At 34.7% G+C, this 25416-nt stretch overlaps 2 protein-coding genes and 1 non-coding gene across 3 annotated transcripts; all 3 read right to left on the bottom strand.

Annotated features, from left to right (window-relative positions):
• Window positions 1–750: 750 nt before the first annotated feature.
• LOC145557848 (uncharacterized) lies at window positions 751–2142 on the bottom strand. The gene has a single exon (XM_081619030.1). It carries the CDS (start codon window positions 2140–2142, stop codon window positions 751–753), a length of 1392 nt encoding a protein of 463 aa, XP_081475156.1.
• A 6817-nt stretch (window positions 2143–8959) lies between these two features.
• On the bottom strand, window positions 8960–14556 carry LOC145558640 (wax ester synthase/diacylglycerol acyltransferase 6-like). Its single transcript, XM_081619949.1, has 5 exons — window positions 14261–14556; window positions 13327–13923; window positions 12136–12486; window positions 9718–9855; window positions 8960–9361 (listed from the first exon to the last, which is right to left on the bottom strand). Exons 1-5 carry the CDS (start codon window positions 14486–14488, stop codon window positions 9200–9202), a joined length of 1476 nt encoding a protein of 491 aa, XP_081476075.1. The 5' UTR covers window positions 14489–14556; the 3' UTR covers window positions 8960–9199.
• On the bottom strand, window positions 9026–9098 carry TRNAK-CUU (transfer RNA lysine (anticodon CUU)). The gene has a single exon. It is a non-coding gene; the product is annotated as a tRNA-Lys (tRNA).
• Window positions 14557–25416: the final 10860 nt, after the last annotated feature.

The raw sequence follows: 25416 nt of genomic DNA, 5'->3' as shown, positions 1-25416 counted from the left end.
TTCTGCCTTCTTGGATTTAACTACCATGTCGTCTATGTAAACTTCCATTGTGTTTCTAATCTGTTCTTCAAACATCTTGTTCACCAACCTCTGGTATGTTGCTTCTGCGTTCTTCAATCCAAAAGGCATTACCTTGTAGCAGTATATTCCTTGACTGGTAATGAAGGCGGTTTTCTCTTGGTCGTCCTTGTGCATGAGGATCTGATTGTAGCCGCTGTAGGCGTCCATGAAGGATAGCAGCTCGTGCCCTGCTGTGGCGTCTACCATGACATCAATATGAGGTAAAGGGAACGGGTCTTTTGGGCAGGCCTTGTTGATGTCTGTAAAGTCTATGCAAATTCGCCATTTTCCGTTCTTCTTCCTGACTACCACTACATTGGCGAGCCATTCTGGGTACTTTACCTCTCTGATCTTCTCAGTCTTCAGTAGGTTCTGAATTTCCTCATTGATAATCTTGTTCCTTTCTGGCGCAAATTTCCTTCTCTTCTGTTTTACTGGTGTATGCATTGGATCCACATTCAACTTGTGAGTGATTACGTTTGGGGAGATGCCTTTCATGTCTTCATGGGTCCAAGAGAACACATCTTTTTCTTTGTTTAGGAAGTCATAGATTTGCTGTCTGAGTTCTGCCTTCAGTTCTGATCCTATTATGACTTTTTGATCTGGGTGTATGGGGTTCAGCTGGACTTTTGTAGCTTCCTGTTCTTCTGATATGCTCAATTTCTCTTGGCCCAGCTGACCCTCTGATTGCTATGCTGAACTCTTTTCTGCAGATGTTGCTTTCAGTGCTATCTTGTAACATTCTTTAGCTTCCCTAGGATCCCCTCTGATTTCTTGAATTCCCCATCTAGTAGGAAACTTAATGACTTGATGGTATGTAGAAGGGATGGCTTTCATCTCATGTATCCAGGGTCTGCCCAGAATCATATTGTATGAGGACAGAGTATCGATTACCAGGAACTTGACCTGTAGATTGATCCCTTTTGCGTACGTTGCCAATGTAATCTCTCCACTTGTCTTTTTGGTTTCCCCACTGAATCCTACTAGCATTGTTGACTTGTTGACGATGTTCTTCTCATCTATGTTCATATGTTTCAGGGTGTCCAGCATGATGATATTTGCAGAGCTTCCATTGTCAACTAGGATTCGCTTGATCATGCAGTTTCCAACTGGGAGTGAGATCACTAGACCGTCATGATGGCCCTCTACTGCATCGCTCTCTTCAAACATGATGGGGATGTCTATCTTGGATTTCTCCCTCTTGTCTGGTTGATCTTTGTTACTCTCTTTTGCATGTCGCTTTGCTGCTGAATATGTCAAACCGCATACTTCTGACCCTCCTGATATGAAACAGATGGTTTTGAAAATTGGAGGTGGAGGAGGAGGACCTCCTTGCTTAGACTCTTTTTCCTTCCCTGGAGCTTTAGATCTATCTGATAGGAGCTCTTTGAGGTAGCCTTTCTTCAGCAAGTATGCAACTTCCTTCCTGAGCGCGACACATTCATCAGTAGTGTGACCGATATCTGAATGGAAATCGCACCATCTGGACGGATCTTTCTTCTCTCCAGGCCTGTCACTCCTTCTGGGCCATTGTACAGTATCTCCCATCTTGTTTAAGGTCCTTATTACTCCTGCAGGATTGACATTGAAGCAATACTCATGTAACTTGGGTGGAAGTTCAGGGTCTTCCCTCCAATCAAAAAATTCTCCTTCAACAGCATTGACTGATCCCTCATCAAAGCGTGAACACTGATACGGCTTGAATCGATGATCTCTTCTGGGAAAGTTGTTGTTCCTTCTTGCCGGACGATCTTCGTCCTTTCTGAGCTCTGGAGTCTTTCTTGCATATGCATCTTCTTCAAATCTAACTTGAGCCATTGCTTTAGCTTGCACGTCTTCAAAGGTCGTACAGGGATACTTGGTCAATTCTTTGTAGAGCTCGCTATGGTCTAGCAACCCTCTTTTGAATGCTTCAATTGTTGTAGGAGCATCACACTTGTGTATCCCAATCTTTTCCCTGTTGAACCTGTTGAGATAATCCCTCAAGGATTCACCGTGTCTCTGCACAACACGGTATAGATCTGATGACTGCTTCTCTATTTTCCTGCTGCTGGCGAACTGGATCTTGAATAGGTTTACCATTCCTGCAAAAGATCGAATTGTCCCGTTATCTAAATTAATGAACCAAGTTAAAGCTGGATCTGATAATGTGGCTCCAAAGCCTTTGCACATGATAGCCTCTCTGATGTCTTTAGGGATTGAGCTTCTCATCATCTTCTGTTTGTAGAGGGACACGTGCTTATCAGGGTCTGTTGTTCCATCACACATAGCCATGTTGGGTGTGCTGAACCTCTTTGGCACTTCTACCATGGCGATCTCTTCTGAGAAAGGAGACTCTATATAGCCATCTGATGCCTCTTCCTCCATGGGCTTTGGCATTCCAAGAATCTTGGCGATCTTGGCTTCGATTGCTTTGAGGTACTCTTTGACTACCTTCTCTATCTTTCCTTCAATTCCTCGGATCCTTCCTGGCTATTTTGCTTACGAATTCCTGCATCCAAAGAGTCTAGATCCAGGGCTGTTTCCCTAGTGTTAGATCCTTTTTCCCCGTTAGGGGTATGAAAAGTACCTGACATATCAAGCTGCATGGCTATACTTTCAGTGTTCTTTCTGGTGTTAACGGTTTTAGAAGCAACTGATTGTATTTGGCTATAGAGAGCTTCATTTTGTTTGGTGAGATTGGTGAGTTTGGCTTCGGTTTGAACCTTTTGGGCCAACAGTGTTTCAATCTGGCTTTTTTGCTGGTCTAAGGTTTGACGGAATGCATTCATTCCCTCATTGATTTCGGCTATGGTAAAGGGTACTTGGTGCCCAGACATGGTGTTTGTTTTGGTTTTTGGCGAATTGGTAGGTTAATTGATTATCAGCCCCACGGTGGGCGCCAAATTGTTTAGGCTAATCTCAACAAGGTCATATGAGAATCTGCTAGGTTTGAGGGGTAATAACAATCATACTACTAAAGGCATATAAATCTACTATAAACGATTGACAAAGCAATAGATGAACAATAAATAAGCAATAAGTAAGCAACAAGAATTCAACTATGTAAAGAGAATAAGTTCATAAATACAATACTGAGCAAGGACAAGCTTCCTTCTTCAGTAGGGATGCGGTTCCGTAGATAAAAGTAGAGTAATTCTATTATATTTAGAGTATGTGTGTGTACATGAATGCTGAAAACGTCTAATTACACTTATTTATACCTAGGGATCTCTAGGGTTTACAAATATCTTCGGAATATATTCAAAATGAAGAAGATCTTCTTCCCTGTTCTGTAGGTGTATCTTTGGCAAGTATCTCCTTGATTGATATGTATGATGCTGCTTTCCTTGTTTACTTCAATCAAGCCGTTTTGTATATTTTGCTGACTTATTGGTCTTGGATTGATGCCCTAGATGTAATGAGTCGTATGGTGATACGGGCCCAACAAGGACCCTGATCTTTTCATAGAAAACTCTGAACTAAAAAGATCCATGATATAATGCTGGAGAGCATCTGAGGAAGCTATGAGAATAATATAATCAACACATAACAAAATGTAAGCCATGTTGGACCCTTATCTGAAAATGAACAAAGTGGTGTTACATGTACTGTTGGTAAACCCAATAGATAAGACAAAATTTGCAAAATGCTTATATCAAGCATGAGGTGCCTGCTTAAGCCCATACAAAGACTTACGCAAATGACAAACATAGTTAGGATAAGTACGATCTCGACTGTAACCCAAGGGTTGATGCATAGACACTGTATCCTTAAGCTCACCATGTAGAAAGACATTTTTGACGTTCAACTGATGAATTGACCATGCCTTTGAGAGAGAAAGACTCCAAACAATGCGGATGGAAGCCGGTTTAACAACCGGACTAAAAGTCTTCCCACAATTAATGCCAACCTGCTGAGTTTTTCCATTAAATTACCTACAAGTCAGGCTTTATGCCTCTCAAAAACACCATTAGATTTGACTTTATGAGTTAAAATTTACATAAACCGAATCACGTTAACATCAGCTGGACAAGGCACCCATCCACGTTTTATTTTTAATAAGAGAATCATATTTATTATCCATGATTATTGTCCAATTAGGGTCACAAAGAGCCTCAACCACATTACGAGGTAAAGGAGACCTCGGCACTGTAGTGTGCATAATGTTGAGTGTATTTGGGATTGTGTTGGAAAATCCCATTTTGACTCCGTGTCACTAGACTGCGCTGGTGGAGTGGAATAGAAGTGGGGAGGAGGAGCAAGTGGGCTAGACCGATTTTGGGTCTGCTGCGTTGGAGAGGAGGTGCGAGAGATTGAATTGGCGTTGGGATTAAGGGAGGAGAAAGTCCAATGCTTATGATATGGTAGCAGGTTGAGTTGATTTTAGCCCTGTCGTAGGGGTAGGAGCTTGCTTTGGCTGTGCCAATTCTGCCTTAGTTACAGGATAGCTGGGCAAGCTAGAGAGATGTAGGAGGACAATGTGTTTGGGCTTGTTACGGTGGAGGATATATGGATGAACTCCATCATTAAGAAAATCATAATTAGCATTAGATGTTGGGACATACAACTTAGTAAAAGAGAAAACAGACTCATGATCTCATCAAATAAAACAAAGCGCAACATGTAATGTTTTTATTAGACAACAAATCAAAACACTTGTAGCCACAGTGGTTTGTGGGATACCCCAAAATCACACAACTATATATAAGGAGTGGATTATCGAGTTTGTAGCTTGTTAATGGTAGTAGATGGGATAAGAGGGTAGCCGCATAAACAGCCAAAAACCTGTAAGTGAGAATAAGATGGAACACTTTTGAAAAACACCCACATGCATCGTACACACACACCTAATCAACACTTATCTTATTTGAACTAATTACTTTTCACAAAGTTATAAGTGAGAAAATAAGGTAAGTAGAATAGGGACTAAAAATGTAAAACCATCTTGCATCCTTATTCTCAAAATCATAAATTATACCTTCCATGAAAATTCAAGGAAAAATTTACAAATGAATTTATCTTCGTCCTTTTTTCATCTTCTCATTTGTGTTTTATACAGTCTCCCATGTACAAGTTAGATCATTTCTACCTCTCAATTCGCATAAGTAACATTTATGAAAAATTGTTAGTATGATTAACACAATACGGTCAAAGTTTGACCACATATATAGCGAATGGGAAGATAAACAAGTATATTCATGAACTTTCAAGTTCAACAATTCTTCGTATAATGTCCATAACTTTCTCTCTAATTTTTTTTTTATTTTATTAATAATTATGAGTGAGCATACATGATGTATTATAGGAAAGCTATTGAGACAAACTTTCACCACTAATTTGTTACACCTTAAAATTATTTATAGATTTACAAGGATGTGCATTTGAAGTCAACTCATAACTATTTGATCTTCATTGATTTCAAGGCAAAATTAACAATCTAAGAATTGTTTTCTATTTAATTAATGGATTATATTTAGGAAAAATTGTAAATAATAATCCCAACTTTGCTCCATTTTCTTTTAATAATCCCAACTTTAGGGGGTGTTTTCTTTCTTCAATCCCAAACCGGTCAACGAAAGTCAATGACCTATTATATCAGGTTACTTGACACGTGTCAAGTCCTGCTTGGTCCAAAAAAATCTTTTAAAATTAAAAAAAAAACAAGAAACACAGCCCCCATCCCTTCCTCCACCGGCTCACCCTAACTTCGACCCCCACTATACAGCTCGTCGCCGCTCCATCGCCGTTCGCCGCCCCTCCTTCACCGTTTCGCCGCTCCTCCTCCAACCCTCGAGTTGTCGATTTCCCCCACCCCTAAAACTTCATATCTGGCGTCTTTAAGCTTCGTCTTCAACATCAATTACCCGTCTTCGATGCCGCCCCAACAACTGCAAGACAGACTTCTTGAATCTCAATTAAGATCCTCACCCTCAATCTCAAAAACCCTAGCAACCACAACACCCTCGATTCTCAACCAATAGACCGGCGAAACGTTTGCTTCAACGCTTCGGTCTTCGACATCTCTAGCGAGAAGATTATCAACTTTGGGGTTTTAAATGGTGGGGGAGAGTCGGAAATCAAGGAAGCGCATCACCAGCGCTAAGGAATAGGGGAGAGTCGGAAATCAAGGAAGCGCATCACCAGCGCTAAGGAATAGGGGAAACCGGCTTAGGGGGAGGGAAATTACGACGTCGTAAGGGAAGGGAGGGGTGGGAGCAGTCGGCCGACGTCTAGATTTTGGTGGCTGGTTGGTTGGGCGTGGGTTTTGGCTGGTGATAGGGATTGAAGAAAGAAAACACCCCCCAAAGTTGGGATTATTCCAGAATAATCCAAATTTGGGATTATTAAAAGAAAATGGAGCAAAGTTGGGATTATTATTTACAATTTTTGCTAATATTTAAGTGGGTTTGTTTGCTTGGCTAGAATCATAAGTTGTAGAGAATAATCAATTGAATCTTCCATAGTAGTTTCTGTTGGTATAAGGAATTGGTATAAGGAATGACGTACCTAATCTCTTTCGTGTATTTTACTTTTCAAAAAAAAAAAAAAAATAAAAAAAAAAAAATAAATCATATAATAAAAGAGATATACTTTGTTGACTAGGTTTTTTTTTTTTTTTTTTTTTTTTTTTTTTTTTTTTAACATAGATTGTTAATGTTACATTAAAAACAAATAAACATTGAAGAGTGTAGATTTCGATCCTGTAATATCTATAATTTTATTGTAGCAATAATTATTAATTTATCCTGAATTTAACATTTTTGATCGATTATTGTTAATATGCCTCTATCAATTGTCCCTTTGGCATATAAACCAAGAACATGCTTTAAAATTTTAAAACTCGTTATAAATTAGCAAACTATGCTAATTCTTGCTTAATCCTCTCTTTTTGTTAAAGCATTCTTTTCCATCCCCAAACTTTTGGGTAGGAAGGATCGTGGTCCATACAAGATGGCAAGAGAGTTACTTTTATTTAGGGAGAAGGCCGTGTGGTCCATCATGTGAGAGGTTGATGCCCATATAGTGATATAGATAAGGATGATGAATTACAAAATACTCCGTATTAGGAAGAACCGAAGAATTTTAAGAACTGAAGACTTAAAATTAGAATTTTAAGAATCGGACTGAAAGAATTGGTCCAAACCTCGGATCAGACCGTTTTGGACCGATCTGATTTAAGAGTTTTTTTCTTTAAAAAAATAATCTAAATTTTTAATAAATTTATGGAAAAGTCGAAAAAAAATAAAGGAAAAACTATGTTTTAACTTTTTTTTGGAAAAATGGAAATTAAAAATCCAACCTTTGCACTTTTTTCTCCTAAAAATCCAACCTTAAGTTTATTCTACAAAAATCCAACCTTTATACCCCATCTTCATCTAAAGATCCATTACCTGTTGGTGACCGGTTTTTATAAGTTATATGCCACGTGTCAGCTTTTTATAGGTCTATTATTATTTTAAATAATTAAATAAAAAAATTAAAAGAAAAAAAAAATCAAAGCCCCTAACGGCCTAACCCCCCTTTGACGGCCAAATGACCACCCTTACGCCGCCGTCCTGATCGGAACATCCCACCTCTTCCCCTTCCCCTCCCCACCTCTCCTTCCCCGGCAACCCAACCCGACCCCCAAACCTCAACAGTCCTCCCCGATTTATTTGAATTGGCTAAATTGGAGCTTTAATTTTTGCTGGCTGCTCTGTTTGGCGAGGGAGATAGTGCGGTTGTCGAGGTTGAGCGAGTGAGATGGTGTAGTTGTCGGGGTTGAGTGAGGGATATGCGAGGGAGATAGTGTGATTGTCGGGGTTGAGTAAGGGAATGCGAGGGAGATGGTTGAGTGAGGGAGTGCGAGGCAGCAAGGGTCGAGTGAGGGAAATGCGGTTTTCGGGGTTGAGAAGCGGCGTTCTGGTTGCGAGGGAGATACGACAGAGGTGTATGTTGGGGTTTCAAGGTGTAGGCTGGGGTTTTAGGGCAGCAAGGAGTGTTAGGGGGGCAGGAGGGTTGCAGAAAGGGGTGAGGGGCATTTTTAGGTGGCAAGGTGTTTTTGGGGTGGTGGACCGGTGGTTATGGTGGGCATGGAAGGGGGATGGGGAGGTAGGAGGAGAGTGAATGATAATAATTAAAAAAAAAATCCATTTTAACCGGTTTAACAGGTTTTAGGTCAAATGGATATGTTGGAGAAAATGGGGTATAAAGGTTGGATTTTTGTGGAATAAAGTTAAGGTTGGATTTTTAGGAGAAAAAAGTGCATAGGTTGGATTTTTCTTTTCCATTTTTCCCTTTTTTTTTTGTATGTTTAATAACAAAAAAACTTTCTAAGCTTATTAAGGATAATCTTAACCATTATTTAAAGTTTTCTGCATTCTTTAAGCAAAAAAATCAATCTGGCCCAAGACCGGTTTTTATAGGGTTTTGGACCAGACCGAAAAAAATAAATTTCTAGACCCGAAGACCAAACCGATTAATTTGGTCAAATCCTGCCCGGTCCATTTTATAGGTCCAGACCGACCGGACCGAAAAAAATAAATTTCTAGACCTGAAGACCAAACCGATTAATTTGGTCAAATCCTGCCCGTTCCATTTTATAGGTCCAGACTGATTTATGAACACCCCTACAAGACAGTTTCAAAATTTTAGGAACCGGTTTAATTGATTCAATTCCAGTTTCTGAATTACCAGAAAACCAATTATCTAATTCCTAATTTATTTTTTTTTGGTGTTTAGAGAGCCACAAGGGCGGGGGTGAGAATCGATCCCAAGATCTCTAGAAATCGGGAGGAAAGCTCTAACCACTTGAGCTATCCATCACTCTCATCTAATTCCTAAAATTTAGACCATATAATGGATTGTTACAAGTACATTTGTCGAGTGCAATATTATTGGAAACTTGATACTCCGTAATATAGTAAAGGTAAACAACTGGCAATAATAGTACTTGTTATTTACATATGACAAGAAGAAAAAAAAATGTACAACAAATAATTAACGCCCACCGTGGGGCTCGAACCCACGACCACAAGGTTAAGAGCCTTGCGCTCTACCAACTGAGCTAGACGGGCTTATTTCTACAATTTGGCGGATACCGGTCCACCCATGTTGGTAGAGCTTGAGCCTTGATCCAATAATCACGTGGCCTGTCCGTACACCAAATCTTCTTATTTTACTGTGCAGTAGATTTTGTAGAAGAAGTGGCAGCTTGGAGAAATAATTGATAGGCATTTTCCATGCAATTGATTAATCTTTGGTGATCGATGAAGCCGTTCTCAACTACTAAACCAATTCTTAGATTATCCATGTAACTCATCACGGAAACCGTTAAACTCTGCAATACCAACATTGACGACATTTGTAAATCTTTTGTTGATCATTGATAGACGTTACAAAAATTAACGTCTTACTAATTGTATGTATTAGAATGTGACCACATACCACATACTAAACCAATCGACAATATATAAAAGCCTCTTATAGATTAAGCTTATTGACTAGTATATCGATAGTAGATTAAAGGACTTAAATAAATTAAGTTGTGTGAGCGAGAGACAGTTTCGTAATAAATGTGTTGAACATATGTACCATTCATAGGGATGAATGGGGTTATAATTTAAACTAAGATTTATGTTGAGTATTTTATTTGAACATTATGAAATTGAAGAAGAGAATAAAGTTGAAACTAACCAAGTTCAATCTAGTTGGTACGAAGTAAAAGCCTTTGATGGGATGATCAGCAATACTGGCATGTTGAGTTGGACCAATCAAATTCGTGATTGCAAAGGTTGAATTTTTCCAGCTTTTTTCAAAGGCCCGAGCTGCTGCCTACAAGAGTGACCTTGCATTTATAATTTTTATATATTGATATAGTTCTATTTGGAAACAATAAAGTATAAATTCTTTATACAAAATACATTAGTTATATAATCACATATTCACAAGTTCACAACGCCATCTTAATAATGAAAATCGAGGTTGAGGTGATAGAGTAGTGACATCATTCCTACCTTGTATTCCTGAGGTATAGGGATTGAACCTCTTAGAGTCATGGGACTCATTTGGGGGATTTGTCTTATATCCCCTCAAATAATAAGCCCCTTCTTCTTACCGTTATAAAATAAATTAATAATAAAACAGAAAATACGTGTGTATAAAGTATACACATAAGTGTGAACAATACATATTTAAAGTCAACGGTAGATTGTTGAAAAAAGTCAATGGTAAACTCAATTAAACTAACAAATGCTTGGCAAAGATTACAGTACTATGCATATTACATAGTAGTATATATTTTTATATTGCGGACCTAAGATATATTACTCCTTAGTCCCTTAATTAGATTCCTAATTCTCTCTATTATGTAAGGAATAAATGCTAGAAATAGAAATTTAATTAAGGGATAGAGGGAGTACTTATTATTGACAATAAAAATTATTAGTGATTAAGTTTTCACATTTACTAACACATGTGAAAGCCAAAATGGGACATATTACAAGAAAAAAATTGAGGTTTTCCTAAAAAAAAAATAAAAAATTCAGATAGATTTAGACTTGATCATGCATGGGCTAGGCCGGACCTTGGCCAAAAAAAAAAAAAAAAAAAAAAGGTGTTGGGCTAAAGCTTCGGGCCAAGATGGTCCAAACAGGACCAAAAAATTATGTCCAAAATTTGCTATTTTGGGCCAAAAATATCAGGCCATTTGGGCCACAATTATAACGTACTAAAAAGTAAAAAGCCCAAAACAATTAGTACGTTAACTAAGAACATGTGTACAATAATCATGTTGGACCGGCCAAAGCCCAAGATTCAGGCCAAATAATCTAGCCCAACACAGGCAAATTTCGGGTCAAATCAAGCTGCATATGTTCAATACTGTATTTATTTTTTCATATTATTTTAACATGTGCGCTAACTAAGGACATGTGTACAATATGTTGTATACTTGTATGGTAAAATTTTTAAACCCCCATTTATAATTTACAATTTGTGTTGTTGTTGTGGCTCATTCGAATAAAAAAAAAATATGATTCTCAATTTCTAAGCTAAGACCGAGGACATAATTTGAGGATGAAGTTAGTATCCTGTCAAATTCGACTCAACCTGCAAATCCGCCTGACCCGTTATTGTGGGTCTTGAACAACTTTTTTTTTGACCTGTTACCCGATTTAACCCAAATCTGTTTAACCCATTAATTTGCGTGTCAAACTCAACTCGAACCTGACACATTGACTCGATTCTATGTTTTTTTGTTTTTTTTTTTTTTATATAATAAATACATTTATTTAAAAATTAATATTAGTTTATTGATTAAGTTTGATCGTTTGTCTACCATTGGACATTCATCCAATCTCTTTTTCATTTATCTATCTCATATTATTCTTGCTCAAATTCACACGAATTACATCATACATCAACTATTGACCCACACTAATTGCATCCGCATAACTTACATCACCGTTATGCCACCGATTGATTGTCTACTTCTATCATGTCAAGTGATATTATACTCCACATATATAATAATAATAGTCTGGCCTCTTCCTTAAATTTTGGGATGTTAAAAATTTTTATGTTTAATTTTATTATCATTTTTTATTAAATTAGGAATTGATGTGTTTTGGAGAAATGATGACGGTTTGAATTATGTAGTTCTGGTATGTAATCACTAAAAAAATAGCGAAGTATACTTGAAAAATAAAATTTAAATAATATATGTTCTAAACCTGTTGTGTTGACTCGAACCCAAAACTTTGGGTCAGGGTTGAACATTTCTCAACCTGTGACTCGACCCAAAATGACCCGTGATCCGAAATGACCCGACTCATACCTGACCCGACCGACTTGATTAACGGGTTTATACATGATGTATGCAACAATCTATTCACCAATTTGGAACAAAAAAGAAGCAAAATCATGAAGGTCTAAAACGGGACAAAGAATGTGTAACATTCACTTGTAATCGGATATAAAGTGTAGATGCATATACTACCTCCGCTAAATATTAGATGTAAATTTGAACTATTACTTGTAAGATATAAACTGTTCCAAACTTGTAATTAATATTTAACGGATGTAGTATATTGTACTTCGTATATAACAACAAACCTTAAGGCCTCCGATAAGCTTTATAGCATCAAGGGTCCAAGCAGTGAGATAGATGGCGCCAACACTTTTCCTTTTTCTCATCATAAGTTTATGGACTTTCATGATAATATTGAGTGGATTTCTAAGATCTTCCTCTTTATATTTTGGTAGTGGTAATTCAATCACTGAAATTTTATTCCCCCATGTTTTTCCCTTGCGCATCTCTTCCGGATTTGCATATCCCTTGATACTCCTTGTATTGAGGGCTATTGATGCCGTCATGCGGCTGTTGTTTGATTGTCGTTGGTCTATTTCTTGGATATATAATCGAGTAGCAAAAGAGATTATACCAAGAATAACATCGTTGACAGTCTGTGAAAAAGGATACAAACGTTAAATCATACAATTATGATTTGAGGTGACTTGTTTTTGTATAAATATATTACACCCATTGTATTGCTTGTGTGGTTGTGCACAAGTAGACATGGTTCTCCTGACCCAGACTCGATGAAGTGACCCGAATGATCCTAAATCGATCTAAATTAAAAAATCGACCCGAAACCAAAAATCAACCCAACCCGAAAATAGAGTTGGCTCGATCTTGACCCGACACCCAATAAACTGACCCGACCCAAAGTTTGACCCGATATTAGAAATAACTTGACTCAAAATTGACCCGAAATATATGACCCAAACATACCAGATTCTCAAAATGTCTTGAATTAAATTTACCTTATAACTGAGCTAAAAATGTTTGAGCCAAAAACGACTCATATTGTTCATCTCCAATCGTAGCCAAGCCCATAAAACATATTAATAGTGCTTATTGTTTTCAAAAAAGATATAAAATTATCTGTTTGAGCTAGATCTACAAATGGAACAACTCAAACTTGACTCAACTCGATTTTGACCCGGCCCGAAAATGACTTGAACATACTGGACCCGAAAATAGTCTGACCCAAACGTACTCGACCAAAATTGACCCAAGTCATACATGAAACCCGAATTGACCCGACCCAAATTTAACCAGACTAGTATCTGACCCAAATGACCCATTTGCCACGTATACAAGATATATTAAAGATGTTATTTAAAGTATGTTAGTAGTAAATGGATATGTATTAATCCATATTACATGCACGTAATTTTTTTAAATGTAGAAATTATTAAACATGCATAAGCAAATTAAAGGTTTTAACATAATTGTCTTACCACTTTAAGAAGTGATTTGATTCTCTTGACATCACTGAGAGGTAGAGTGACTGAACAAACTCTAGCCGAGCTTGGAAGAAGCATGTTGGTATTTCCAGACCTAACCGGACTACAATCATCTTCAAATGACACCACCTTAAGAGTTTGTCCATAATCATACAACGAAGTAAAAATAGAGGATATAAACCTAGGCACTTCACTTAATGTTTTCATCACATTGTGAATAGCCCCTTGTTTTTCTCTTGAACTGTTTTTCCTAGTTTTGGAAGGGAAAGTTAGAGGAAGCTTAGGATCATCAACTCTTCGAAGGCAGGTGAAGACAACTCCCATGAGAGAGGTGCCATCACCAACAGCATGGTGAAACTTAACAAACAATGTTGAAGTTGCATTTTTTGTAGGGTAGTTGAATGTGTGAACTTCCCACAAAGGTTTGTTTAGTTGAAATGGTGTTGTAGCTATTTTGGACATGTAATCATCTAAATGCTTACTATAACTTTCTGTTGATAGACCTTCGGGCAAAATTGGGCCTTTTATAATATGATCTTCGACATTTACTTCCACTTTCTTCCACATATTTCTCCCCTTTTTCCCTTTAATCTGTATACACACACAAGTATAAATTGTGTAATCAAGAACATTTGTTAGAATAAATGTACCATTATTTTCTTTACATGTGACTTAAGCTCTAGACATCTAGACGTAGTACAACTCTATTGTTGACATTATTTAATATAAAAATCATACAACGAATCAAAAGTGTTAAAAGACCATCTGAATCAAAAGCAATTTCTCCTGAAGTAGGAGTGACAACTTAAACTTTAGTGGTGACAACTTAATGTTAGACAAAAGCAATTTTACGAGTAAATAAGATTAAAAAATGATAGTGGTTATGGTACATGGGGGCAAAGGGAGAGAGATAAAGTAGGATTGTTACCGGAATACAGGAAAAACGGGGATGACTATTGAGAAAAACGCTATTGAAGAAAGCATAGACGCATGAAGTATCAATAGGGATCTCCAATTCGAAGATGGAAAGAATATAGAGTGTAGCAACCTCACTTAATAAGTATTCTGATGCTGGACTCACAGGCTCTAACTCATCTAGCTTAGAGTTTGTTTTCTCTAAGTTGGCTTTGGTCTTTACTTTCAAATTCTTTTCCATACTTAGAAATTCTTTGTGATTTATGATTATAGATATTAACTAACAATGCACATATTTATATGCGTGTCATGCGTTATTAGAATCACAAATACCATGCCCTCGCTATCACGCCAAAAAACTGTTAGACGTAAATCATTCTAGTGCACATAATTTTATCTTTGTGAAACCTTTTTTATGTCATTAATGGTAGTATTGTACATGTAACATTGATTTGTTTTACAAAATGGTCACTTAACACATAGTACTTATTGATAGAATATTGGATAAATATTCTGTTATATATAGAAGGATATATTTTGTAAAAATTGTGTAAACGTAGTATATATCATCTAGATCAAGTGCAAATTAAAGGCAGAATACAGGGGCGTCGCAAACGTTGTTGTCGAGACTTGTTGGCTTCTATTGGTTATTGTGATAATATCTATGAAATTTATTTATCTCATAATCCCGTACAACACTAACGCACCAGACACGTCGAAATGGTTACTCATTTCGTCCAAGAAAAGGTGAAGTTGAGACATGTATGGGTCCTGCACGTGCCTACTCGATATCAGTTTGCATACATCTTTATAAAAGGCTTACCTTGACAAATGTTCATGGACTTCAAATCCAACTTAAGCGTTCGTCCTCCTCCCATTATGATTGCGGGGGTGTGATAAAACATAGGATAAATATTGAAGGATATATTTTGTGAATATTGTGTAAATATTTTAAAATTTTCTAACGTGATTAGGACTCATCGTTGTAATAACCCTATAATATGAATCAATAAAATACACTTCAATCTAAGGAGTTTCACAAAATCTTACACTTATTACTCTAACATATTTATTACTTTATTAATACAATCACTCAAAAACTTAAACATGTAAAATTATTGTTTAAACACGAACCAAGGTTTTGTAATTTGTTCTTTTGGACTTGGTGCGTACACAAGAAAAAATGATTTTGCATATAAATTGTTACTCGTAGTAGAAATGCTCATAAAATTAACATTTAAAAAAAAAAAAAAAAAAAAAAAAGTCAAACTGAGTCATTTTTTGTTTTACGGGAAAACTGAGTCAATTAATGTTATTCTTTAATGAAGGTAGTACTTCGTAGTAATTAGTTCAAACTAGATTAATCCCATGCGTTACATGGTTTAATAAATAGAATTTATTTGTTTAAAATAGTTGTTTTTTTTTTTTTTTAAGTCTGTTTAAAATAGTTGTCAATATTCTTTATTCGAAATAGTGTAATCATAATCTTATTTATTAATTTTGAAAAACATATTGTAATTGTTTAGTTTTAGAACTTAGGAGAAAAAAAAAATAGAGAAAAAAAAGATGATGTCAAAAATAGCTTTGGCGGGAAAAATTTCATAAGAAATTGACAAGTGTCCTCTAATGATGTCAACATGTTTTGTTTTAGTACGAAGTAATAGTTAATAGTTAATAGAATAGATATATGTTAAATGAAAAAAATAAGGGCTTTAATAACGTGTAATAAAAGTAATGGTTAACTAAATTTAGGTAAGCTCATGCTTTCCATTTCATAAATTAAATGAATTTTGATAATTTAGTTAGGCATCTTAATCATGACATTAATTTTGGTGGCAACTAACGTAAATTGATTAATGAGCTGACAGCAAAATTTAGAGCTAATACATGTTCCTTCTTTTATAAGGAGTAATGTAGAGGTGTCGATCCTTCTAAGCTTCCATGTTATCTAGCTGCATTGATTTCCTATTTTCACCTATTTTAGGTCTAATAGATTCAAATTATATAATACGGAGTACTATATACAATTAGATAATAATGCAAAGTACTTCATAAAAGGGTTAATAAAATAACACTTTAACTAAAATAAGAAATAAAGCAAGGTACTTCAGCCCATTGACCAAATTAATTAAAAAAAAAATTAAAAATCCTAGCAATAATTTGGTAAAAAAATTCTCTCTAGAGAAAGTGTTGGTACAAAAAAAAAAAAAAAAAAAAAAAAAAAAAAAAAAAAAAAAAAAAACCTCAAGCCGACAATTGACCCAACAATAATAAATTTTTTTTGGCAAACTACTCATGAATGTCTTATTTAATTCGTTTTCATGGTTTTTTTCTTCTTAAATTTCTCCTTATTATTTTTCCACTTATTTTCAATTCATTTTAGAGAAATAAAAAGTCAAAGTAAATAGTTTAAATATTAATTTCACTTAATTCTCCAATCCCTTATTAATAAATTTTTTTTACTTAATTATATATAAGATTTTTTTTTTAAAAAAGGATTGAAATATTAATGGGAAAGTTTAAATGGGAAAATAAATTTTACAAACACAAAAACGAATTAAAAAAGGCATTCTGAAGAGTTTGTCGATTTTTTTTTTTTTTTTGAACTTTTAGTATAAATGTTGCTATATATATATATATATATATATATATATATATATATATATATATATATATATATATATATATATATATATATATATATATATATATATATATATATATATATATATATACTTTTATTGCTTATATTTTTTTTTTTTGCATCAAATTGTTGTATGGGGTTAACTTTTATTTACCAAACTAGATTAACTCCCGTGCGATGCACGGATATAACTAACAAAAGTTTTTTAATTGTGTAAACTACTTTAAAGACATATCAGTCAAAATATGTAAAATCTTTATATTACAGACGATATTATTAACATAAACCAAACGACAAAAATTAAAATAATATAAACAAAAGAAAACTCACGTCTACAATAAAATTTAGGGAACTTTGTAATTAGATGGAATAATCACATATATAAATTGTAAAAGGTTGATATTTGTCAAACGCGGGTCTGGGCCGCACCCGCAAACCAAGAGAGAGAGTTCACTTCACAAGTCCAAGGAGGTTCCATACCAAAACCATATGGCAATAGGAGGAGTAGCCCCTTAGCCTTATAAAGTGTTTAACTCTCTCTTCTTCAACCAATGTGGGGCACTTACATGTGGTGACACTTGAGAGGTTGATTCTTCAACACTCCCCCTCATATGTAAGGTCCCTTTTAAACTTTGTCTCATGTGATTTTTCGGGCTAGAGTGCTTTTTCACTCCCCCTCACACGGACCTACTCTTAGCCCAGTGAACTTTAGCCATTTAAGGTCCCATATCGTGGACTTGGCTCTGATACCATGTCAAACGCGGGTCTGGGCCGCACCCGCAAACCAAGAGAGAGAGTCCACTTCACAAGTCCAAGGAGGTTCCATCCCAAAACCATATGACGATAGGAGGAGTAGCCCCTTAGCCTTATAAAGTGTTTTAACTCTCTCTTCTTCAACCAATGTGGGACACTTACAAGTGGTGACACTTGAGAGGTTTATTCTTCAACAATATTAGTTTTCCTTGAGGTTTTTAAGAGTTTTTTTTTATTTTTTTTTTAACAAAAAAATAGCAATGAAAACTAAAAAGTTTAATAGACTGTATTAAACTACTTTGGAATCAGTATTTAGATTTTTTTTAAAAAAAATATGAAAGGGAAAAAAGTTTGGGCGGGAAAATAAATAACGGAGAAGCTGACATGTGTATAATTTGAAAAAAGTGATGATGTCAGCGGTTATTCCTTTAGTAATATTTATAGATTATTGCGGAGTAATTTTTTTAATTTTTTTTTCCGAATTGTGGCTAAAGGTTTTTTTTTTTTTTTTTTTTTAATGACCTAGTCATTTGGCCATAGTACTTCATATTAGATAAGGGTTGACGAGGTTTCAAAAACAAAAAAAGATAAGGGTTGATGAGTTCACACAAGATAAAATTTAAAGAAAATTATTTGAATGAAGGATTATACATGGTGATTGACCTCTAATTGTTGCACTTTCAATTCTATACGATGGAAATATCTTTTGGGCATATTCTAAGATGACTATTGACGAAGCCATGATTTGTAATCCGGGGGGAACAAATTTCAGATGTTTAATAAATCGACAAAATTTCAAAAAAGAAAAAAAAAATTGATCACATAAATTGTTTAATATTTATTTGACATTGCATATGAGATATTCCAATTATTATTTTATGGTAAAAGAGGAGTTGTTAAAAGTTTCATTTCATATTAAGAAATTATCGACCAAAAAATATAAATTTTTGTTTTTAAACCCCAATTCTAAGTTATGTAATCCCATAAATTGATCACATAAATTGTTTAATCATTATTTGACATTGCATATGGGATATGCCAATTATTATTATATGGTAAAAGAGGAGTTGTTAAAAGTTTCATTTCATATTAAGGGCCTGTTCCGATTGACTGAACTCAGCTGAACTGAGCTGAACTGAACTGAACTGAGCTGAACTGAACTGAACTGAACTTATTAATTAGTGATTTTTAACTACGGATTAGTGATCTTTGATTATTTATTGATTATTTATTACTATACATATGTGTATATACAAATGTACATATTATTAATAATAATAATATTATTATTATTATTATTATTATTATTATTATTATTATTATTATTATTATTATTATTAATTATTATTATTAATTATTGATGATGATGATTATTATTATTATTATTATTATTATTATTATTATTATTATTATTATTATTATTATTATTATTATTATTTATTGATTATTATTATTATTGTTGTTGTTGTTGTTGTTGTTGTTGTTGTTGTTGTTGTTGTTGTTGTTGTTGTTGTTGTTGTTGTTGTTGTTGTTGTTGTTGTTGTTGTTATTATTATTTATTGATGATTATTATTATTATTTATTGATTATTATTTCAATTATTATTGTTATTATTATTATTATTATTATTATTATTATTATTATTATTATTATTATTATTATTATTATTATTATTATTATTATTATTATTATTATTTATTGATGATTATTATTATTATTATTATTTTTATTTATTACTTATTATTATTATTATTATTATTGTTGTTGTTGTTGTTGTTGTTGTTGTTGTTGTTGTTGTTGTTGAGCTGAACTGAACTGAATTTCAACGGAAGAGAACAGACAACTAAAAGTTGCAACTAAAATACCTCCGTTAACTTTTAGTTGCAACTTTGGAATATTTTATATCTCACAAATAATACCCCAAAGTTGTAACTAAAAGTTAACGAAGGTATTAATAAAAATGAAAAAAAAGAGAAGAGAATTTAAACATTCATAATTAAAGATATAAAAATCTTTCAAAAAAAAAATAATTAAAGAAATAAAAAAAAAAAAAAAAAAAAAACAGAGATATGTATTCATTAAAAATAGGGCTTTTTGTCAAAAACTATCCATTAAAAGCCATTTTTTGTGAGAAACTACCTAATAAAAAAAAAGTTGTAAGAAACTACCTATTAAAATGAAAATGTTGTAAAAGACTACCATTTCACCGCATTTTCACTGTTGAATAATTTTTCCGGCGTTGACCACCTACTTGCCAATCACGTGAACTTTAAAACCTTTATTTTTCCATGCCCCACCAACAATGCCACCTATTATGTGACCGGCCGAACATGGTCAACGCCGAAGAAATTAGTCAAAGATGATTATTTGCTTTAATAGGTAGTTTTTTTTACAACATTTTAATTTTAATAGGTAGTTTCTTACAATTTTTTTTTATTAGGTAGTTTCTCACAAAAAAAAATGCTTTTAAAAGGTAGTTTCTCACAAAAAGTCCTTAAAAATAGTTAAAAAAAAACACATTATTAATGAGAGTAGTTAGAGGATTGAAGACTTATAATACTTTGTATATCTGAATTATATATTATAAAATGAAATCCAAAAACAAGTAAAAAAATAAGGGGGGGGGGGGGGGGAAATCCAAAATCAAGAAAAGTAGTTCAGTGAGAACACTTTGTATAAATATTTAAAGTAAGTAATGTTATGTATCTATTGGTAAATAACGACATAATGGTAACTTAGTACAACAAAAAGGTGATGAGATAACATATTTTCACTTTAATTTTTAGGTTTTAATTGTACCATTATAGTCATTTTAGTACCATTACAACTACTATTTTACCATTGCACTCCAATTGCATGATTTCACAACCTAGTGGTACATATATATTTGCTTCAAAAGTATACCACTATATCAATATTTAGTGTAACTTTAACTATTTATAATACTATTGTACTAACAATGATACATTTCACATCTCAGTGGTACCAATGTTAATTTTAAAAATATTTATGAATTGTACATGTTATGTACCAACAAATACATAACATTACTACGTTACTTCCTCGATAGTGAGGTTTGTTGTTTTTATGGGTTGGCGGGGGTGGTTTTGGGATGGGATGGGTTGGGGTGGATTCAAGGTGGGGTTATTTGGTGGTTATGACTCGCCCTGAGATAACCCGACCCCAACATAACCCGTTAGTTATTAACCTAAATCAAACCCGTCCCGAACTTGAGATAAATGAGGTTGACCCAAACTCGTTTTGAACCGTTGAAACCTAAAATCAACCTAACATGTTACTAATCCAACCTGAATTCAACCGGAATTGAATTTAACCCGACCTGTTACTACTGCGACTCGAATTCAAACCGATCTGTTTTTTTTTACCCGACCTAGACCTGATGCAACCGGACTTGAATAGTAATGCAATTAACTCAAATTGACTCAAACCGAGCTAACTCGACCCAAACATCAAATTAACAAATCTACCTCTAACATAGCTTACACGTTAATTCCTTAAATCAACTTTCCCACACCACACACACATATCTTAATTCTTAAACTCTTATCTAATATATCTAGTAATCTAGTTTAGCACATTAATACTTTCAAATGTTTCTCTCAAAGAAGCTAGTTAATTGAGAAGGATTGTAATCTAAATCAGGTTGGTTATTTTCAAGTCAGGTCATGTTCGGGTCTCAAATATTAGGTTACTTTGGGTCTAAGGTTGATTTCAATTTGGGTCATATTGGGTTCGGTACATTTTTTGGGTCAATTTGTTAACAATTCATGTATTGTCTGACCAACTTGATTATAACCCGCAAATTATTGACTTAAACCGAACATGACTCGAATCCGTGAATGACCCTAATTCATTTTAAGTCAATAAAACCCGAATTAAACTCGACCTGTTATTCAATCGACTCGAATGTAACCTGATGTGACTCGACTTAAACTCAACCCAAACTCGATGAGATGTATGACTTGACGTGACCCGACTCAAGCATGAACCAACCCAAACCCGACCTACATAGGTTCGACATTAGCCCGAATTGACCTGACCCTTAGTTGACCTAACCCACACTAACCCGGCTCAAACCCGACCCATTTACTCGAATTGCTTGGTAACTCTGGGTGGGATGGGTTTGAGGTTGGGCTGGTTGGTTTTAGGTGTGTGTGTGGGGGTTGCTATTGGGCGGCGGGGTGGTGGTAGCAACTAGGCAGTGATGGTTGGATTAATTAAGAAGATAAATTAGTAATTTTATTTAGTTAAGCTAAAAGTTAACTAATTGTAGTATTAAACACCAATTAACCATAAAACAATTATTAAAGCGTGTTGATGATATTTACAAAAGCAAATGGTCCCTTTAGAATATGGCCAAAAATAATTTATTCTACTTAAATACTCAGTCTGTATTTTATTATTTGCTCCACTTTTCTTTTGTGTTCGTATTTAAAAATAATGCTCTATTTTTTTTTTTTTTTTTTTTTTTTTTTTTTTTTTTTTTTTTTTTTTTTTTTTTTTTTTTTTTTTTTATCTTTGGAAGCCTTTTATAATATGTTACTGATTCTTTACTTTTAGCAGACCCCACAATTATCATACTTTAATACTACGTATTTTAATATTCTCTCTTTTCGGAGAAATAATGGAGCAAGTAATAAAATACAGAGGAAGTCATGCAATAAGTTGAGGCCACCAAGAAGAATAATTTCCCTAATTTCAAATAAGATAAGATCAAAATTAATGAGATTACATAAGTGACACATCATATATCTCACATATATAGATCATTAATTATTTTTTATAATAGTGTGAACTACAATAATGAATCGAATGTTAACATATAACTAAATTTGCAACCATATAAAAATAATAATGTTACACTTGCAAGTGCAATGCAACAATAATTAATTTCGATGGTGACCATGGTGTAGTCCTGAATAATCTTGGTGCAGCTTGCTAGTGTTATTCGATACGTGTATCAAGATAACAATACTACAGTATGAGTTGTTCTTATTTCCTTAATTGGTACTTCAAGTCAGTAGTGGAGCCAAAAATTTTAAACTGGAAAGACAAAATAATGACAAATAGACATGGTATAGTTTGAAAAATATCTTGGGAAAAATCAATGCTTAAAGGTATAGATGACACAAATAGTTAATTAAACAATTAAAGTTTTACAACCAAAAAAATCCAAAAAAATAGTAAAAAAAACAAACATTGATCATACATGAACTCTTCGTCAAGAAATATTTGGTTATGGCCTGGGTTCAAAATTTTTGAAGGATTTGTTCATGCAAAAAATTAATTAAAAACATTTAAATAGATATAATTGTTATGAAAAAATCAAGCCACAAAAATCCCCATTATCTCAAAAGTTCTCCATTTGCCACTCAACTCTATCATTCCCTCCACTTTTCTCCGATGGGAACATAATCTCATTAAAATCCCCAATGCACACCCACAGTAAACTAGATGTCTATTTCCCATCTCGGGCCACCCGTAAAAGCCCGTCAACCTCCAAGGATCCTTTCCGAGACCACTAACAACATCCACATCAATATGGTGAACCGACATAGTCTTTACAGAAATATCAATCCCCCTCCTCCAAAGTAATGCAACAACTCCCAATCTCCCCATAGAATCCACCGCAATCCCTTTAAAATAACCAAGTCTATCTTGAACCTTACCAAACTCAACACTTCTTAATTTTGTCTCTGATAATAAAATCACAGATAGGGCCTCCCTTCGGATAAGATCCCAAAGGCCAGTAATTGCAGAGGGGTTGCCCAACCTTCTACAGTTAAGACTGAGAATACTCATTGGGCTTGACGGGGCTTCTCACTGATAGCCTCCGTCACTCTCCATCTAAGCAACTTCATTCATATTGCTCTTCTTACACCCCCTAAGCTCCTCGGCCTCCCCATCACAAGCATTCCTTATTCTCTTATGTTGACCTTAAGTTTTGATGATGACTCAAGGAACCTAAGCAAACCCATATAAGTTTAACTTTCGTTTTTAGCTTTGATTAATGACAAGTTTATGCTACGAAATTCTGGAGTAAGAAGGGAGCAAGGAACAAGGTCTAGGTCAGCTATGGAAGGATAAAGAAGACAATCCAAGGTCGTGTTCCTTTAGTGAGGAACTGAAGCTCCAGAGTTGAAGCTTCAAAGGCGAGTTCCTTACATGAGGAACTGAAGCTTCAGAGTCGAAGCTTCTCAGAGTTTCAAGGAGTCTAATGTATTTTATCTTTATTTTAGGCTTCTTGTATTTATGTTAAGTACGATGATAATTGATAGGATTTATGTGGATTTAATTTTATTTGGTAAAGATTTTATTTTCCATATTTTAACTAAATTATTCTCGAAAATATCTTTGTGTTAAAATATCTTTTCTTATTAAAAAGATTTTATGTTTTGATTTTATCCTATTCTTTGGAAAATCTGTTTTGGAAAATTATCCTCTTCAACGTGTGTTTTACTTTTTCAAAAGAGGTTGAGAAAAATTAGGAAGCTAGTAAAACCACTTACTAGTATTTCGTTTTACTTGCTGCCCAAGATCCCACTCCTTGCACTTCCTAATTTTAAGGGATTTGTGATTAAGTGGTGATTGAGGCAATGACAATTTTAACTTCCTAATTCTTCTATAAATAGCTTCGGTTTTCTGTTGAAAAAAACACACTTGAGCATTACAATCTTTTAGCTTTCAAAAGAGTCATAATCCACTTAAGTCCTTGAGTGTCTTTGTACTTAGCATTTAGAGTTTAATCTTGAGTTGTATTGGGATAGAGTTTGGGGAAACTCTAAGAGTGTTTATTGCTTTGAGTGAAGCAAGGAGAAAGAGAGAGTTAGAGAGATCAACTGATTGAGGGATCAGTTGAAGGGAGCTTGAGTTCGTTGAGAAACTTGAGTTTAGAGACTTAAGTTGTAATAGGTTGTTTGCCCTATTATTATTAAGAGTTGAGTTTAAAATCCCTTGTGGTCGTGGTTTTTCTTCTTGATTAAGGCCAAGAAGTTTTCCACGTCAAATCTCTCTTTGCACTTTTAGTTTTGTTTGAGTTTCTTTATAAATTCCGCAAAAATTACCCTAGTTCCTCTACAATACAATTCACCCCCCCTCTTGTATTGTTCATTTGAGTCAACATCTTACCTAAACTATTGCCCATCTCAACATCCATTGCTTCCTCCCCAACAACTCCATTATCCCTGTTAAACTTTTTTCCACCCCTTCCCCGAATGCCTTTTCTCCTTATCGACCACCCTCCCCAGCAGAAACAATATAATGAGGTTGTTTTCCCACAATATTCTTCTGGCCCCCACTCGCATCAACTCCACTTAAAAGTGTTACCTGCTGGCACACATTTTTCTCTAATTAGGCAATTAAATCCGCCTTACTTGCCCTTTCACTCAAGGTAACATCACTCCCCTCATCATTGCACACCACATTCGCACGCACTCACCTTCTTGGGAACAAACATCAGCACCCCCTCGTCATTTTTACTCTTGGAGCTTTCCACTTCTCCCCATTTATCGCCACTTCCCCCTCCTCACTTCCCTCATTGAACCTTCTAGTAATAAAGATTTGCTTCCTAGCCACTAGCACTTCCTCCATCTCTTCCACCTCCTTCATTCTATCCTTCCTTGGCGACACCTTTAGCCACCTGCCCCAACCTAACTTAGCTTTCTTACTCTCTTCATACACCACCACACAATCCTGTTCCGAGTGACCTATCACATCACATGCATAACAGAAAAATGGAAGCCTCTCATAGG

Source organism: Chenopodium album, chromosome 9 (genome assembly GCF_948465745.1).
Source record: "Chenopodium album chromosome 9, dcCheAlbu1.1, whole genome shotgun sequence".
NCBI lineage: Eukaryota > Viridiplantae > Streptophyta > Magnoliopsida > Caryophyllales > Amaranthaceae > Chenopodium > Chenopodium album.
The sequence above is the reverse complement of the archived record's forward strand: the minus strand, read 5'-3'. Positions and strand labels throughout refer to the sequence as shown.